This window comes from Heloderma suspectum, chromosome 1 (assembly GCF_057233095.1).
Source record: "Heloderma suspectum isolate Gila_16-S chromosome 1, 16-S_ref, whole genome shotgun sequence".
NCBI lineage: Eukaryota > Metazoa > Chordata > Lepidosauria > Squamata > Helodermatidae > Heloderma > Heloderma suspectum.
This window is the reverse complement of record NC_139458.1, coordinates 166,171,775-166,191,284: the sequence shown is the minus strand read 5'-3', so window position 1 is coordinate 166,191,284 and position 19,510 is coordinate 166,171,775. Positions and strand designations below refer to the sequence as shown.

The window sequence follows — 19,510 nt, the reverse complement described above, 5'->3', positions numbered from 1 at the left end:
AGGTGTAAATGGGCCATTTATGGGTCCTGGTGAGTGCAGGTGGCCCAGCAAGCATGTGCATGGGGGGTGCTGAGCAGGGGCTTGGTGGGTATGTCTCAGGGGCACAGGCAGGGGGGAGTCTGCTGGACTCCAGGACCCAGTTGGCTGCCTGCCCCATCCCTAACAGCAGCTGTGAAAAAGACAAATTTCTGTGCTAGGGATTGTTAGGAAAGGGACTGACGCTAAAACAACCAGTACTGTAATGTTTTTATATATAGTGTGTTTTCATTTGAAATATTTTGTGTAATTCGAGAGCCAGTGTGGCGTAGTGGCTAGAGTGTTGGACTGGGAGCCCAGAGATCTGGGTTCTAGTCCCCACTCAGCCATAGAAGCTCACTGGGTGACTTTGGGCCAGTCACAGACTCTTAGCCCAACCTACCTCACAGGGTTGTTGTTGTGAGGATAAAAGGGAGAGGAGGAGGATCATGTAAGCCGCCTTGGGTTCCTTGCAAGAGGAAAAAAGGCTGGATATAATTGCAATGAATAAATAAAATAATTCTGGTAATTTCAAAAACGTTTCATTTCATTTATCACATTTCGATACCATCCAATCGCAGATGCTTTCTGGGTGGTTTACAAAGATTAAAAACCATTAAAATATATTATAAAACCATTTACATACAAACATATAAACAAACAGCAGACACAGAGACACACATACCTAAAACAATTTTTAATAAGAAACATCCAGGACCTGCAAAAGATACCATAGAGCTGGAAAAGGTGCAGGAGCAAAGAGTCTTCCATATGTAAAAGACCAAAGAGTGTGTGCCTTTTCAATCCAAAGGGATTATGGCTAAAGGAGGACATGAAAGAGGCTTATAAAATTATGCATAGTATGAAAAAAGCAAATCAAGTTAACTTTTTTCCCTCTTACGTAACACTACAAATCAGGATTACGAAATTTAATTGATTGACAGTAGATTCAGGACAGACCAAAAAAATTACTTTTTCCTACAATGGAGAATTAATTCACTGCCTCAGGATATGGTGTGTCCACTAGCTTATTAGCCAAAATGGCCACTGATATTAGTGGTCCCATTTACAGGAAATTAATTTGGGGAGGGACATTTCTCCAAGTTTGGGGGAAAACAGTGAATTTTGGGGCAATAGAAGAAACTATAAGCAGTGGGTATCTTTCCTTTTTACTTTGCCACCAGTGGTGGTAGCAGAAGAAACAAAAGCAGTTGTTTTTGTTCGTCTTCTGACAGCCTGGTCATTTTCTTTTTCCCCAGCTGCCTCAAACTAACTTAGGTCATTCCAGATCACTCTGGGGAAAACTAGCAGTAGCCACCCAAAAGAAAAGAAAAGCCTCTAAAGATGCAATCCTATGCATGTTTAGGCATTACTGGGAATTGTAGGACTTTTTAGTGGAATGCTGGGAATTACAGCACCTTTTTCTGTCTCAACATATAGGATTGCATCTTAAGGCTTTTGTGTGTGTGTGTGTGTGTGTGTGTGTGTGTGTGTGTGTGATAGCCACGATTTCTCAGCTACAACTACCAGGAATGTATTTTCTAGAGGAAAGAAAATGATAATCAGACCATCAGAATGTGTGCTGCTCTTGCTGTTGCAGTCACCACATGTGTTTTTTGCCAATTGTTTGGTCAAGAGGCAATGGTTCTTTTTGGATATTCAGAAGCAATGAATACACCAATGGGTGAATGAAATAAGCTTATTTAGCTAAAATAAGGTAATAAAGCAATAAAAAAGCAAGACAATATAGTACATGCATAAAGCATTTGTCCTTTCAGCTACTAGGAACCCTGGTATCAAGATAAGATATCAGCAGCAAACGTGACTCCATCATGTCCTGGCCCGCAGCACCTGTTTCGGGTCAGCCAGCCTTCAGTGAGGTTCTGTGTGTCAAACCTTCTTCAGAGATTTATATGGTGGGCTCTTTCTTCCCCCCTCCCATACCTTCCCAGAAGTGTGAAGAAAAGAATTCTCTCCATTGTTGGCTGGCAGCCAAGCCAGATGGCAGTAGTGAGCTATGGCCGATTTTGGGTCTCTCTCTCTTCGTTAAAGATAAGCTAGAAACTGGGAGAATGCATATGAGGGAAGAGGCATTTACACAAAAGACCCACTAGGCCTGGAAGAGAAATCCAGGCATAGACATGAGCTAGGCTCGCATGTGAATTAAGGCATGAATAAGGTAACAATTATGACGCACCAGCAGCTCCTCAATATACAATAGTCTTCTGTGTTTCCAGCACAAGGTGGCAAAAAGGAAAAGGAAAAGAGGAAGACCTGTTGCTGTTGTTAAGGGTGAGCTGTCACCCTTACCCTGTTCAGGGACCAAATTTTGCTTCCCTGTCCTGTGGATATCGCCCAATTTTTTTATTTCACTATTTCCTGACTCAGCTCTAGCTTAGACGGGGATTAGGCAAATTCATGGGTCTATCAATTTCTATTAGCCCTGAAAGCTCACTTAGGAATGCTTCCATAATTCTCTTCATCTGAATTTCTCCTTGAATTGTGGAGTTCTGAAATACTGAAGTGGAACCATAGAAATTCTCCACTATTCCATGGTTTTGGGGGGGTTTTCCCCTGAATTTTGTTCAGAGTACTGTGCATGCACAATTTGTCACAGCCTTCACTTCCTTCATGATTTTTCCAGCCTAACAATTTACATGTGCAATTGATAAATCACTACAATTTTATCTCTCTGATTGAATGCATGATTGCATCACATTTCTTTTTGAGTGGCATTTTGCCAATTTTTAAGTGTGGATGTGCCCATCAGCAAACAATCCCACCAAAAATATTAATGCATGTATGCATACAATCAGATCAAGGTGTTGTTGTTGTTTTATTATAGTGCTTTATCAGTTGCACATTCACATCAATAACACAGATGGGAACAAAGATGTAAATGAACTGATGGGAGTAGGGATGCTTGAGCATTCCACTGCTTTCCCTGAAAGGGGCGAGTCTTTGTGAGAGTTCCAGCTGAAATGATTGCTAAAGCTCAAAGATTTTGTGAGCATTCAGTGCAAATGCTTGCGCTTAATGCAGGGGGCTTGCAGTTGCAAATGGCCCACTTCTCCCAACTTCTCTACCATAGTCTGCACCTTCATCTGATCTGCTCAGGACCTAGGAAGGAAATTACCTTTGAATAAGGTGGGCACTACCAGGGCCTAGTAGAGCATCTTTTCTTGCCAAGAACTAGTATTATAAGTTCCAGAATCACTGGTGGGAAAGTGACACTATCAGTATCATCCCATGTATCATTTCCAAGACCCTTTATCCTTCTTGGGCCAGATTGCTTCTCCAGGCTCTACCCCATTCCCCAAAAATGGAGATGCTGAAAGGGGTAGTATTCTGTCTTGGAGCCTAGCTATCACTCAGTCAGCTCCTACCTTGTGTGTTACCTGTGCTGGTAAGCAGGCACAAGACAGCAAGAAGACCCCTGGTATAAAGGGGGCAGCTTCTCATTGGAATCTAGGTCAGGGGATTCTGTCTCTGTAGGTCCCATTTGGGGTGGGGGTGGGGTTGCTGAGGGAGAATACTGGTTTAAACCCAGCAGTGTAAGCCATGCATATGCTAGCCCAGGTCCAGGCTCCTGGCTGTTCATGTTCAGTGTTGGGGCCTGGGCCTGGTTCCAGCATCTCTGTGGCTTGCACTGCTGACATCCAGCTCCTCCTTTGTGTCAGAGTCATGGCTGCTGCTCAGAGTTGGTCATGACACTTGACATTTTGGGCAGGAGAAGGTGAGCTGGTGACAGCAGCTTGCAGGATTGAGAAGAGCACATCCCTGCAAGCAAAGCTGCAGATTAAGACTGCAATCCTATTCACACCTACGTGGGAGTAACTCAATGGAGCTAATTGCTGAAAAGACATGTATAGATTGTTTTGTTAGTCTTTCCAACACCAAAAGTGCTGTGCTATCCATCGAACCTATAGAGATGCAATGGACATATGGAACCTTACGGCCACAGTATCTCCTCTTTCTCTTGACCTTTTCCTCTTGGAGGAAAGTTTACCACCCAAGAATAAATTATGCAATTCATACAATTTATGCTTTTTTCTTTCTTTTTTTTACTGTAACACTGAATTTTTCAAATTTAGTTTCTTAGACACAAAGGCCGAAATCCTGCATGCTGCTTGCACAGACAACAGAGTGTGAAGTGTTTCCCATAGGGCTGTAGTATAACCTCCCCTCTCCCACCAGGCCCCTGCACGTGTCTCCACTCCTGCTTCTGCTGGGAGTAGCCTGCACACCTTGGGCCTGGGGAAGAGCAGTCTCCAAAGGCATGAAGGTAAGATGTGGGAGGGCCTCAGCTGCAAGTGAATGGCCTTGTTAAGACACAACATGGTTTTACAAACATCAGGGAATCATACACAGAGGCAGCAGGTGGGGGAGGGGAGGTGATACTGGAACCTTATCCATACCATGCTCTCCATGCACACAGCGTGCAGGATTGCGGCCAAAATTCAGTTTAGCCTTGATAGGAATGGAAACAGGTTAGTTGACGCTGTGCCATCCTTGCTATGACGCACTACAATATTGTATTTTATATTAATAAAAAGTTAATAGTGAATACCAACAATTTTAATGTTGTACAGAGGCTACTGTCTTGTTTTTATTAACCTATAAGCTGCTATGGAAGTTTCTCTGGCTGAAGAGTGAGGTATAAATTTGTTAAATAAATAATATAGTCTAGTAATGTAGATATTAGATAATGATGACCATTATGATGATTCCTGTTCCACAGGAACAGTGCAATCCTGTACATGTCTACTCATAAATTAATCCCATTATATTAAATGGGGCTTACTCCCACGAAAGTGAGTATAGGATTGCAGCTTAATAGTGCAGTTTTATACATGTCTAGTTGGAAGTAAGTCTTACTGAGTTTGATACGGTTTATTCCCAGGTAGATAGGTATGGGATTGCAGTTTATGTCAATGTTTTCTGACACTTTCAACCATTAAGAGAAAAGTTTTACACTTATGTTAAAATTATTGCAAAGACAGCTCAGTTTTCACATTATTATACTTATCAGCTTTCTTTATACTTAGGTTATAGGTATGATATTTGGGGAATAACCTTTCTTTAGAAATACTATTTAATACTATTTTTTTTAGTATTTTAAATACTTTACGATAACATTATTTAAAGAGTCATGAGTGTTTGTGTTTTAGTGCAAGTTTTATGTTAGCATGTTCAGCATTTTAAGAACTCCTCTAATATTTTCACAGGGGTAAGCTCCATTGAAGTTGTGGTCCAACATGGTTTAGCTACCCCTGAAGGTCTAACTGTTGACTGGATTGCTGGAAATATATACTGGATAGACAGCAGTTTGGACCAAATTGAAGTAGCTAAATTAGATGGCACACTGAGGACAACATTAATAGCAGGTGCCATGGAGCACCCTAGGGCTATCGCTTTGGATCCTAGATATGGGTAATTAAACATATTCTTAATGTTTACTACAATGAAACTAAGTTAATGTGTTTTTTTTGTCCGTAATGTATGGTGGGATATTGCTTTTCATTTGTCCTTAGCTCTGATAAATGCTAATTTTGAGCCTACTTGGGACAATAAGTTATGAATCTTTTCTGGAAGATGGGTTGTTCAAATCACAGTGTTTGTCTCACCAAGTTAACATTTGACTAATCTAATATCTAGGTTTCAGTTTCTGTATCTGTAATTTGGAGATAATCATACATAAATTCACTTTCGTTTCCCATTCCCTAGAGCCATTTCATTTGGGGTGGTGTTAGTGTATTCTTAATGCAGCATGCAAGTCAATCTGTTGTTTATCAAGGAAAATTAAGCAGTGGATCTGTCAAGATTACCTGTGGCTGGATCTTCTCAGCTTTGAATATTGCTTTTTCTTTTGCCTATTTTCAAAACTACACAATACTGCAAAGATAGCTTAATTCCAGTTGAACACATAGTAATGTGGGGAAGCACATTGGCTTTTATATGGGAAAATAGGCAGTTAATTCCCAAGGTGAACTTTATTCACAATCAGACATGTCTTTTATATAAAAATTTACAGTTTGATAATTATCCACAACCAATCATCAGATGTGATGCAATTGCATATTCCTTTACTAATCACTTGCATACAATCATATGCCTATTGTGTGCCAGGTCTACATCCAATTAGTATAGATTACATCTTAGCATTATTCACATTTCTCTTGGCACTGGAATGTAAAACACCTATCTCAAAATTCTGTATAAATGCAATATTACAAGAGGTTATGAGGGCATACTGCAGAGAGGAAGGTTGGAATGTTCAGGTAGGTACAAAAACATTCTTATCAGCACTTCAAAATGGCAAGATCTATGCTAAGTTAGGAATTTTTTGCATCACTTTCTAAAAAGCTATACTAGCCTTCTACAACCAGTTGCTCTCCAGATGTTTTGGACTACAAATGCCATCATCCCTATCCAGCACACCCATGCTGTCCAACCAAAATGAGTGCTTGAGATGATTTACAATAAAACCATGAAAAGAATAAAATAACAGTTTCAAAAAACTAAAAATGGATGAAATACATACATTACAGTAAAACAGGAACCATCAAAAATCAAGGAGTGGCATTAATCACTGAAAACTCAGTAGAATAGTATAGTTTTACCAGCCATCTAAAGGCCAATTATGAGGGATCTAACCTAACCCCCTTGGTGAGGGAGTCCTACAGCTGAGGTGCTGCTACACAAAAGTCTTGTCTCAAGTCTAGGGATGTATGAGAATTTTGTTTCGATCAGAAATTGCGCATTCACACTCCCGAATGTGAGTACATTTTGTGGGCAAGCTTGCATATTCCTGAGCTTGTGAATGAGCATCGCAAGATGCATACTTTAGAAAAATGTGCACTTTAAAAATGTGCATTTTAAAAAAACATTGCATTTTCAGGCTTTAGTCAATGGGGTGGGAGGCAAATGCATACTGAAATGCATACTTTTCCTGTCCAAAGGGGTGGGGTTGGGGGGAAGCTTGCAATTGGGAACACGAATGAGGCAGACCTAGGGATGTCAGAGAATTCCACCATGGATCTCGGTGAGGCCAAATGCCAGTCCATTTGGCCCCCCGAAATCCATGGCGGAATGAAGCCCCGTGCCCCACCACCCCGCAAAAGGCACATGAAACAGAGCACTTACCTGGTGCCATTTGCACTGCTTTGTGAAAAGTGGCCACATCTGTGGCCACCATTCGCTTCCCCATTTTTGCTGTGATAGGCTAAGTAAATACTTACGTAGCCTATCACGGCCATTTGCGTCCCGGCGGAGGCCATGATAGGCTACGTAAATATTTACATAGCCTATCTAGGGATGTCAGAGAATTCCACGATGGATCTTGGTGAGGCCGAATGCCAGTGCATTCGGCCCCCCAAAATCTGTGGCGGAACGAAGCCCCCAGCCCCCACCCCACAAAAGGCAGACGAAACGGAGCACTTAACTGCTCCCGTCCGCGCTGCTTTGCGAATGGCGGCCATCCTGGCCGCCATTCTCTACCTCCTCTTCCTAGCCATGATAGGCTATGTAAATACTTATGCTAATGCAGGGATGCCATTTGCATCCCTGCGGAGGCCGTGATAGGCTACATAAGAACTTACGTAGCCTATCACGGCTCAATAGAGGGACGCAAATGGCGGCGGCTATGACAGCTGCCATTTGCATCCCTGCAGGGTTGCCCAGCAGCTTGGCTGCAGAGTGGACCCGGCCAGGCAGGATTCCAGTGGGAGGGACGGAGCACCTCCCCCCTGTTGAGGATTCCGGGGGGAGGGATGGAGCGCCTCCCCCCCACCGTGGATGCCCCTGTGCGGAGCCAGGTAAGGGATTCATACATCCCTAAGCCTATCACGGCAAAAAAAGGGAACGCAAATGGCGGCAAGTAATGGTAATCTGTGCATTCATACAGCTCACCCACCATCCCCTCTTCACGTGTCACACTCAAATTCGATGTTGGATACCAAGGGTATTTTTTCTTTGTTCTGAGGCCACAATGTTGGTCTCCACAAACTGAGGGAATAAGCGGGAGCCTGCTAGGGACATGCGCACTGGGACGGGGGGGAAGGGTTCCCACCAGAATTCTTCAGCTATAGGAGTTTCACAAATCAAGGCCCCATGCAGGCGCAGAGCCCATTTGTGTAAATGCATGGATGACCACTCAAAGAACTACAGTTACAGGTAGCAACCTGTCTTTACCACCCTTCGTTGTTGTTCAGTCGTTAAGTCATGTCCGACTCTTCGTGACCCCATGGACCATAGCACGCCAGGACTTCCTGTCCTCCGCTCTCTCCCAGAGTGTGCTCAGGTTCATATTCATTGCATTGGTGATGCTATCTAGCCATCTCATCCTCTGCCCCCCCCTTCTCCTTTTGCCTTCAATCTTTCCCACAATCAGGGTCTTTTCCAGGGAGTTTTCTCTTCGCATTAGGTGGCCAAAATATTTGAGCTTCAGCTTCAGTATCTGTCCTTCCAATGAGCAGTCAGGGTTGATTTCCTTTAGGATGGACTGATTTGACCTCCTTGCAGTCCAGGAGACTCGTAAGAGTCTTCTCCAGCACCACAGTTTGAAAGCATCAATTCTTCTGCGCTCAGCATTCCTTATAGTCCAGCTATAGTCCAGCATTCCTTATAGTCACAGCAATACATTGCTCCTACTGGGAAAACCATAGCTTTGATTATACGGACCTTCGTCAGCAAGGTGATGTCTCTGCTTCTTACTATGCTGTCTAGGTTGCCATAGCTTTCCCCCAAGGACCAAGCGACTTTTAATTTCATGGCTACAGTCACCGTCTGTGGTGATCTTGGAGCCCAAGAAAATAAAATCTGTCACTACTTCCATTTCTTCCCCTTCCATATGCCAGGAAGTGATGGGGCCAGATCCCATGATCTTAGTTTTTTAATGTTGAGTTTCAAAACAGCTTTTGCACTCTCCTCTTTCACCCTCAACAAGAGGCTCTTTAGATCCTCTTCACTTTCTGCCATTAGGGTGGTATCGTCTGCGTATCTGAGGGTGTTGATAATTCTCCCGGCAATCTTAATTCCGACCTGTGATTCATCCAACCCGGCGTTTCTCATGATGTACTCTGCAATGCATATAAGTTAAATAAGCAGGGCGACAATATGCAGCCTTGTCGTACTTCTTTCCCAATTTTGAACCAGTCAGTTGTTCCATGTCTGGTTCTTACTGTTACTTCTTGACCCTCGTACAGGTTTCTCAGGAGACAGGTAAGGTGGTCTGGTACTCCCATCACTTTAAGAATTTGCCACAGTTTGTTGTGATCCACACAATCAAAGGCTTTAGCATAGTCAATGAAGCAGAAATAGATGTTTTTCTGGAATTCTCTTGCTTTCTCCATGATCCAGCAAATGTTGGCGATTTGATCTCTAGTTCCTCTGCCTCTTCGGAACCCAGCTTGTACTTCTGGTAGTTCTCGGTTCACATACTGCTGAAGCCTAGCTTGTAGGATTTTGAGCATCACCTTGCTGGCATGTGAAATGAGTGCAATTGTACGGTAGTTTGAACACTCTTTGGCATTGCCTTTCTTTGGAACTGGAATGTAAACTGACCTTTTCCAGAGTTGTGGCCACTGTTGAGTGTTCCAAATTTGTTGGCATACTGAGTTATGCTCTATTAGCTTTTGTCCTGCTTCATTTTGTACACCAAGGCCATGCTTGCCTGTTATCCCGGTCATTTCTTGACTTCCTACTTTAGCATTCTAATCCCCTATGATGAAAAGGACATCTTTTTTTTGGTGTTAGTTCTAGAAGGTGTTGTTGGTCTTCATAGAAATGATCAACCTCAGTTTCTTCGGCCTCAGTGCTTGGGGCACAGACTTGAATTACTATGATGTTGAATGGTTTGCCTTGGATTCGTACTGAGATCATTCTGTCGTTTTTGAGATTGTACCACAGTACTGCTTTTCTCACCCTTTTATTGACTACGAGTGCTACTCCATTTCTTCTAAGGGATTCTTGCCCACAGTAGTAGATATAATGGTCACCTGAATTAAATTCACCCATGCTTGTCCATTTTAGTTCGCTGATTCCCAAGATGTCGATGTTCAGTCTTGCCATCTCGTGTTTGACCACCTCCAGCTTACCTTGATTCACTGATCTTACATTCCAGGTTCCTAAACAATATTGTTCTTTACATCATCGGATTTTCTTTTCACCACCAGACATATCCACAGCTGAGTGTCCTTTCGGCTTTGGCCCAGCCGCTTCACTCTTTCTGGGGCTACTTGGAAATACCCTCTGCTCTTCCCCGGTAGTATATTGGACACCTTCCGATCTGACATCTTCCGGCGTCATATCTTTTATCCTTGTGATACGTTCCATGGGGTTTTCTTGGCGAGAATACTGGAGTGGGTTGCCATTTCCTTCTCCAGTGGACCACATTTTGTCAGAACTCTCCGCCAAGACCTGTCCGTCTTGGGTGGCCCTGCACAGCATAGCTTATGGCTTCACTGAGTTATGCCTTTACCACCCTACCCCCTGCCAAAAGGAGATTAAAGACTGGCCAATAGTTTTCAAGAGTGGTGGGAACCAATGAAGTCTTTTTCAATAAGCATCTTACCACTGCCCCCTTTAGATCAGCTGAAACATGGCCCTCTTTCAAGAAGGCTTGTATAATTCCCATCACCCAATTAGCCAGCTGTCTGTGGCAGCTCTTATAAGCCAGGATGGGCATGGGTCTAAGAAGCAGGAGGTTGGCCTCACCCATTTAAGCAACTTCTCCAAATCGTCATACAAAACAAACTGAAACTTATCCATCAACACTTGGCAGACAGTTGCCTCAAGTATCTCACTAGAAAGGGTGTTTTTTTTTAACTAGTCAGGGCAGATGCGACTGATTTTATCACCAAAGTGTTTTGCAAACAGCAGGGTTCAGATGGTTCTTTCTCACCACCCTGGGCAGCAACATGTAATAGCCCCTTAACCACCTGAAATAATTTTTCTCGACAATGGTGTGCTGACACAATGGAGGCAGAGAAAAAAGACTTCTTCATTGCCCTCACTACCACAGAATAGTACCTAACATGGACTTTATTCCATGTTCAATTAGAGTTGGAGTTTTTATTCACCATTACTCTGGTCATCTACCCAGATGCTTCATTGCAAAGCTCCTCAGAAAACCAAGGAGTTTGTGTTCTGTGTCCCAGGACAGGATGCTTAGGGGTGATCATATCAACTGCCCTGAGCATCTCTCCATTCCACAGATCAACCAGGGCTTCAACAGAATTACTAGCTCTGGTGCAAGAGAAATCCCACAGAACATTTCGGAATTCCCCAGGATCCATTAGTGTCTGCGGGAGGACCAATTTAATGGAACCCCACCATTGCAGTTTTTAAGAGTCTCAGTAAATCTAAACACTATCAGGTAATGAATGATCTGTACATGACAATAGACAGGGGCTACCCACAAATCACCTCCACCTTGACTAGCAAAAACCTGAACAAGCATGTGTCCTGCCATATGTGTTGGTCCAGACATTATTTGAGTTACATTTCAGTCCCTGTTATTAAACTGAGTTTCTAATATAAAGGGATATATTTGGTCAACTTCATTATGGCTTCATTGTGCCAGAAAATTCTTAAACTGAAGAACTAAACGATGGCAGTTTTATAGCTGTTTTGCCAGTAGCAAAAAAGTATTCGACATGGTATACCTATCCCAAAATTTCTAATGTAATGACACTGCTTTTTAAAATAATGTTTATAATAGTTGTTTGCTTGTTTCCCATTTTAGCATCAACTTTATTTTCTTTTTCTTCTTTATATCATTCAGAATTCTGTTTTGGACGGATTGGGATGCTAATTTTCCACGCATTGAGTCTGCTTCCATGAGTGGAGCAGGAAGAAAGATCATATATAAAGACATGGATAGTGGAGCATGGCCTAATGGCCTTACTGTTGATCATTTTGAAAAACGAATAGTATGGACAGATGCTAGGTAAAAATATTAATTTCTTTTGTAATATATTTGTGGTATGCATATGCTTGTGCTATGCACCTTTCTGTACAAACAAAGCAAGGCAAAGAACTACATTTTATTTTTTGTATTATATTCCTGCAAACATTGATCCAATTCCAATGGTGTAATATCCTGTTCCCATGTAATTATGGGAATGACAGTATTGGCCTAGAAAGAGAACTCTATTACTGGTTGCCCTGTAGAAAAAAAATAGCTTGGATATGTAAGAACAAACTGAAACCCACAAACAAAAGTCACTAAGCTAGATCCAGATTTAGTCATACTTAGAACAGAGTTACTGAAATGAATGGGACTTAACTTAGTCATGATGTGGGCTTGGCTCTTGAAACCTACAAGTGGAAGGATGCTCACAGAAGGGGCCATTTCCACTCCCTCCTTCCCTAAAAAATTCTCTCTGGAGGATCAGGGGATTCTCCTGAATGGCATGGGACGGAGCACAGAGGACTGAAGTGAGAAGGGATAACTGTTCAAAATCAGGTGGAGGCATCTTGAGCTAGCAGAGGAGGCAGTGTGTGTGAGGAATGGTCATTTGCTTGATACTGACTTTTTTTTTTTTTTAAGGGAGGGCTGGGTGAATACTTTTGCCCTGGCTTTTCATGACAGTTCCATGGCTCAGGATTCAGAACTACCACTATCAGAGGAGAGATCCAATGACATGTCCAATGGGAAACACAAGATTCAAGAACCGTCTGATAATCTCTAAATAATAGCCACATCCAGGCACTAGAGCAGGAATATTCAGAATAGGGCATAATCCTTTTAAGCCCAAGCAGTTTTTCCTCTGATGAAGCAAAAGTTGTGACAATCACCTTGTGGCAGGACAGCTTTCACTTGCAGGTGACTCCAAGCTATTGCCTTGCTTTGTATGCAGCCCAACCTGTTAACAGTTCCATATAGAGCTGACCATGTACAGCCTATCCTGGACTCTTACCATGTTGGTATGTATGCCCCTGCAGGTTCTAACTGGGAATAAGAACGTGGGGTAGGATCATCTGATTAAAAAAAAATACTTCTAAAAGTTCATGAAAGGGCAGGGCAGTATGTGTTAGTGTGTGAAGGTTTTGCTACCTTTTGCAGCTTTTTAAAATACAGCTGGAGGGGTGCTTGCACAGTGAGGGAGCACACCGCTATATTAGTAGTAGTACTAGTAGTAATAGCCAATAAGTAGTTTCAGTATTGTCATCACAGGCAATATCTAATTGGTAGCCATTTTATATGGCAATCCTAATAGCAATGGGTGTATTATGTGGGGAAATAATTGCATTTTTCATATACAGAGTGATTACTGGGTGAATGTGATATGCATCAATAGAGGTGCAATCTCCAGGGAAAACACATGTATGACCAATAAATGAGCAATACAGAATGTTTGCACAAAGGGCAGAGTCCAGTGGAACGCTTATGCCCCCGCCGATTCTCTTACACCCCAACAATTCCATTGTGCGAGTGGCCCCCACTGCTTGCGCAATGATGATTTTGCACTTCCAGCCCGGGGCAACAAAAAACCAGTGGAAATGCTCATTCCTGGAAGGAGACAGGTCAGCGGCTCTCACATAAAGGATATCCGCCAACCTGCCTCCTTTCAGAAACAAGCATTTCTCCTCATTTGGGGGCTTCCTGTAGGAAGCACTAAATCTCTCTTGTGTAAACGGAGGGGCCCGCTTGCACAACAGAATTGGCGGGATCCACTGCTTGCGGAAAGGAATTGGTGGGGCAGAAGCGCTCCATTGGATTTTGCCCAAAGACTGAGCAGAGAAGTTCAATATTCAAGCAATGTCTCTTTTTAAACAATTAACCATATTTAAGTTCATACATTATGCTTCACAGCATGATCATAAGCACAAAGTGAGGAACCAAGGACTAGGAAGAGGCAAAAGAAAGAAAATGTTTTGCTCTATATTTGTGGCAATTGAAAGTATAAAAGCAAAAATTACTTGAATTCACAAGATCTCTTTGAAGAAAAATGCAAGTTTTGTGCCATAAATCAAATGGAGTGTAGAAAGTCATTTTATATGCCAGCTCGGATCTTTAGTCCATCTAATTCAACAATGTCTACACTGACCAGCAAAAGTTATCTAGGGTTTCAGAAAAGGGAATTTCCAATACCCATGCTGAGATGCCAGGGATTGGACCTGATCCTTTTTGCATGCAAAGCATGTACTCTTAACACTGAACTATGACCCTTTCCTAAACCTTCAAATAAAATCACATTCCTTTCATATTTGTTTAATTTTCCTGAATAGAGTTACAAGGACATAAAACGGCATTAACCACAATTTCAGTCTCTTATTTGATTTATAGATCTGATTTTAGAAATGGATTTCTGTTTGGGCTATCTTTCAGGTCAGATGCTATTTATTCAGCACTATATGATGGAACTAGCATGATTGAAATTATACGAGGCCATGAATATCTTTCTCACCCCTTTGCTGTTTCTTTATATGGGAGTGAAGTGTATTGGACAGACTGGAGGACAAACACATTGTCAAAAGCCAATAAATGGACAGGTCAAAATGTTAGTGTGATACAAAAAACTAGTGCACAGCCTTTTGATCTTCAAATCTATCACCCAAGTCGTCAACCACAAGGTATGTTAACATTTCTAATAATAGTGTTTGTTATAGCCTTTTTGTTCATGTTCAATTTGTACATTAAATACCACCAATATGAATGGAAATCTCTTAGCTAATAATTATTATTTCTATATGGATTTCACTTGTTATATTGGCATTATGCAAATACCTCTTTAAAGCTTTTTAGTGCTTCCAGGCTTGTGGTGCTTATATAGATAAAAAGAGAAATTGTGAACAGCATTATTGTTGCCTAAATGACATCTTAAAACTATAGCAATATAAAGTTCACTAAACAAATCATAAACACTGAATTAATAGCCCTTTGCATCTATTTCAGTGAAGTATTACCAACAATCAGTTGAACATGTGTATTGCCCCCGCAGTAGGCCTCTTAATTTAGAAGAGCCAAGATAGTGATAAATCAGATCCAGGTTTACTTACAAGGAGTACTTTATTGAGTACCATCAGCACACAGGCGTACCCAATGGGTGGATCAGACAGCTTCTCTGAACCCAGAGCCATGGGGTAAAATGGGTTTTATACCATACATGTTAGCAGTGAGGCAGCATGCAGAGCGAGCATTAATTAGCATTCATCTACAACTTTCCCAGCATAGGCTAACAGTGCTTGGTCAGAAGGGAAACAACCAGAGGTTTCCCAGCACAAACACCTGCAACTCGGCATAAACACAGCCTCACTCCTCAGGCACATCCTAGGCCCTGATAAGATACTACCCTTCATTAGCATGGAATGTGCTGAGGCTGCGCTATCGATCTTTGACTCATCACATGCTCAGAGGCCCACTAGTAAGGAAATTGCACTTATAATGAACCTAAGCCAAGCATTATGGATCTCTAGGCCCCTCTAAAACTGCAGGTGACTTGGTTACAGGCCTGGGGCCAATAGAACATGGTAAATAATACTTAAATGCTTTAGCCTCATGTCAGAATGATAACAAATATTGTTTCAGGCAATGTTGAAATGTCAAATGCTGCATTGTCCTTGTAACCTTCTTGTATTGCCATTTATTTTAATATGTACATACAGGACTGCGGGGGGTGGGGGTAATGTTAGCAGTTGTTTTTTTCCTGTATTTTATAAGGGCTAGGACAGCAGGAAAACACCTTGTGATTTCAGGGGGTGGGCACCTGTCATGATCCAGGATGTCCTGCCTCTACTGGAGGAATCATCTGCTTGAATGTTTAGAACTAGATGTCCTCAGAGAACAGGTCTCCTCAGAGGCACTACCCAAGATGGTCCCGGGCCCTCAGGGGTGAGACTTTCAGATCTGTCTGCTTGAAAGGCAGAGAGCTCAGCTTCTAAGGTAGAGGGGCATGTTGAGCTACCCCTGACAATGCTGGTGTCTTAAGATTCAGGCTAGGATGGCAGCCAGGTGAAAGAGCACCCGCTTGCTGAAGAGAACTCTTTAAGAAGAAAGGTCTCCTCATGAGTAGGGCCCTCTCATAAGGAGGACTTCTTTCACAAGCCTTTAAATGGGATACAGCCAAGTCCTGGGTGGGGCTGTGGTTGCTCCAGCATATAAGCTTTCAGACAGAGCTTATTAGCATCTTTCTACAAGCTCCAGTGTCTTGTACCTCTGACTTTGCTCCATGACTGAACCTTCATGCTACTGACCCTTGGATTCCTCCTTGACTTTGCTTCCTGGACTGTGTTTTGTATCTGACTGCTTATCTTTGTATGGACCTTGGCTGCTGCTCAGACGGTCAGACCTCTGTTTTGGAACCCTCCCTCATGTGTGGTAAAACTGTGCCTTTGACCATTGCCTGTTACTAGCTGCTCCTGCGTGGAACTTCTCTATTGCTGGACTGATATCTCTGTATTTCACCCTTTGCCTGTTTATTGGTTTGCCTTTGATTTGCCCCTTTGTTTTCCCTAATGCTGAACCTGATCCAGCCATAACAGGGCATTTTCCTACCTTTTTCGAGCTTCTACTGGAAGTAGCAGGGTTGTGTTGTTGCAACAGGGGTATCTTAGTGTTCCCACTGAATTAGCTTTAGTTGCTGCAAGATGAGTCATTCCAAATATAATATCTGATCTTGTTGTACATCAATACGGCAACAGAATACTTAACTGTGAGCTGTAGGGGGAATTAGAAGGCATGGCCTCCTATCTTCCTTCAGTGAGACTCCAGATCTGATATAAGCACATGCTGATATTGTGTGCTTATACATTGTGTATAAGCACACAAATACATGGTTTGCATGTAATGATAAGCCAGGAGACCCTCTGGAGCAAATTCGAGGTGCATGGTGGGGGCTGCAGTGGGGAGGAAAGAGTAGGGAAGTTCTATTGGATGAGCAAATGTCCTGTTGTGTGAGATTCAGGACAGATAAAAGGAAGTGCTTCTTCACACAGTGCATGTTCAAACTATAGAATTTGCTACCACGAGATGTAGTGATGGCTTTCAAAGGGGGGTAGACAAATTCCTGGAGGAGAAGGCTATCAATGGCTACTAGTCCTGATGCCTCTATGCTACCTCCAGTATCAGAGGCAGTAAGCCTGTGTACACCAGTTGCTGGGGAACATGGTTGGCAGGGTTCTGTTGCACTCATGTCCTTCTTGCAGGTTACTGGTCGACAGCCAGTTGGCCACTGTGTGAAGAGAATGCTGGACTGGATGGACCTTTGGTCTGATCCAGCATGGCTCTTCTTATGTTCTTAACAACATTAAATATACACAAATCTCCTCAAAGGTGAAAAATAACAACAACAAATCTTCCCCCAATCTAAAAGAAGAAAAGGTGTCACTGTCTAGGAAGGCAACAAAAATGGAGGAGTAAATTGACTAGTGTCATTTCAAGATATGCTAGAGAAGGAAAATGGTTAGCCAGATTGTGAGAAGCCACTGGCTTTTTCACCACTCTTTCCAGGTGGCTCTGTAGCCCTTTGCAACAAGCTACACACAAGCCATCATGCCAGGTTCGCATGTCACAAGAAGCCACTCTGAAAACAAGCCACCTTGAAGAACCCAACACCAAGCCATGGTTTCTCAGGGTGGCTTGTGTGTGGTTAACAACCATGCTGAGGAACTGAGCCAGGTTCATATGTTGTGACAAGCCATCCTGAAACAAACAAAGCTGACAACGCACCATGGGTTGTCTTGTCTTGTGAACCAGGTCAATTTATCATATGTCCCTCCCATGGTACTACATACCTGATCTGCCCTGATAACCATTTTTTAAGAAACTGAGAAGGGGTTCTGCACTGATGTGGGCTCATGCTACCTTTCTCACCCCTTCCCAACTTCTCTCACCATGGCAAATGTGAACGACTACACTGAGAAATTATGTTTTTATTTGAATATAGGATGTCACTAGGAATGGTGCCAGAGTCCAAGAAGGGGTGGAATAGATGGACTCCCCCCTGGCCTGACCACCCAAACCCGGGTGATGTCTCAACGTTACAGGCATAAAGGACCCTTTACCCCTTTAATGTTCAGTCATTGCCCTTTTAAGGCAGCCATAGACACAACGTTAGATTTGTGGAAGTAACTCAGGAAGAGCTGAGATTTCTGTGCACAGTGGTGACTCAGTAAGGCGACGGACAGCCCCACAGCACTTTCTGAGCCATTGCCAAGCTGTCCTGTAGCTCCCGTGGCACAGCTGGTGCAGGCAGGTGGCAACAGTGGTTCTTCAATTGCCTGACAGGACCAGACAGAGATAAGTTCATCCATCTTTAAATGTCCTCTATGTGGTTCACTCACATTCCCATAGTGAGAGCAGCAGAAGAGGGAGAGTACTCCTGGGTATGATCAAAGGAAGAAATACAATCTAAAAAATTATCCAAGTAAATTGCATATTAAATGATTACATTGTTGTTCATATGTAATCAGCATTGTAACTGATCCCCAAATTATTTTTTGTCGGACACCAACCTCTTGGGACAAAACTAGTGACTGTATTTCACTTACCTTGTTCTTTAAAAAGTAATAGTGGTGGCAGGGAGGGAATCAGGACTGGAACCATTGTATTTTTTAATTAATATTTTATTGTGAATGCGTACGCGCTTTTTTTTTTTTTCAAAGTCAGCCGTGATAGGCTACGTAAAGATTTACGTAGCCTATCACGGCTAACTTTGAAAATCTAGCTGTGATAGGCTACGTAAATCGTTACATGGCCTATCATGTTTTTTTTTTTTAATTTACTTTTTTATTTCGTGGCCAGAGAGACGGGGCGCTCCTCCCCGGCCTGAATTTCGGCGGCGAGGGATGGGTCGCCTCCCCCCCGGCCCGAATTTCGGCTGGGAGGGGCAGGGCGTCTCCCCCCCGGCCAGAATTTTGGGGGGAGAACCGGAGCGCCTCCCCCCCACCTGGAAGCAAGCTGTAGGACCAGGTAAGGGACTTTGGTCCATCCTTAGAATTTTTACAAACCAAACCAAACTGAAAACATTACAAAACTAGGGATGGACGAAAGTCCCTTACCTGGTCCTGCAGCTTGCTTCGCGTTGGGGGGGAGGCGCTCCATTCCTCCCCCCGAAATTCTGGCCAGGGGGGAGGCGCCCCGTCCCTCCGGCCGCGAATCCTCCTTGCCGGCCGGGACGCAAATGGCGGCGGCCGTAGCCGCCGCCGTTTGCGTCCCTGGCCTGCAGTCAGCCATGATAGGCGACGTAAATCCTTACATAGCCTCTCACAGCTGACTTTGAAAAAAAAAAAGCGCATATGCAAATGGCGGCGCCCATGGGCGGCGCCATTTGTGTCCCTTATTTGGGCACGTGTAGTCTACGTAAACATTTACATAGACTATGGCAAAAATAAGGGCAACGCTATTTGCGTTACCCTTATTTTCGCCGTAGTCTATGTAAATGTTTACGTAGACTACACGTGCCCAAATAAGGAATGCAAATGGCGCCGCCCATGGGTGCCGCCATTTGCGTACGTGCTTTTTTTTTTTCAAAGTCAGCCGTAATAGGCT

General features: G+C 43.1%; 1 protein-coding gene across 1 annotated transcript in view; it reads left to right on the top strand.

Annotated features, from left to right (window-relative positions):
• LRP1B (LDL receptor related protein 1B) overlaps positions 1–19,510 on the top strand; it is a 1,474,154-nt gene that overhangs the window by 1,067,033 nt on the left and 387,611 nt on the right. Inside the window, exons 26-28 of the mRNA XM_084809602.1 lie at positions 5,244–5,448; positions 11,801–11,965; positions 14,351–14,595. Of these exons, the coding sequence (XP_084665728.1) occupies positions 5,244–5,448; positions 11,801–11,965; positions 14,351–14,595 (615 nt within the window). The remainder of the gene's footprint in view (positions 1–5,243; positions 5,449–11,800; positions 11,966–14,350; positions 14,596–19,510) is intronic.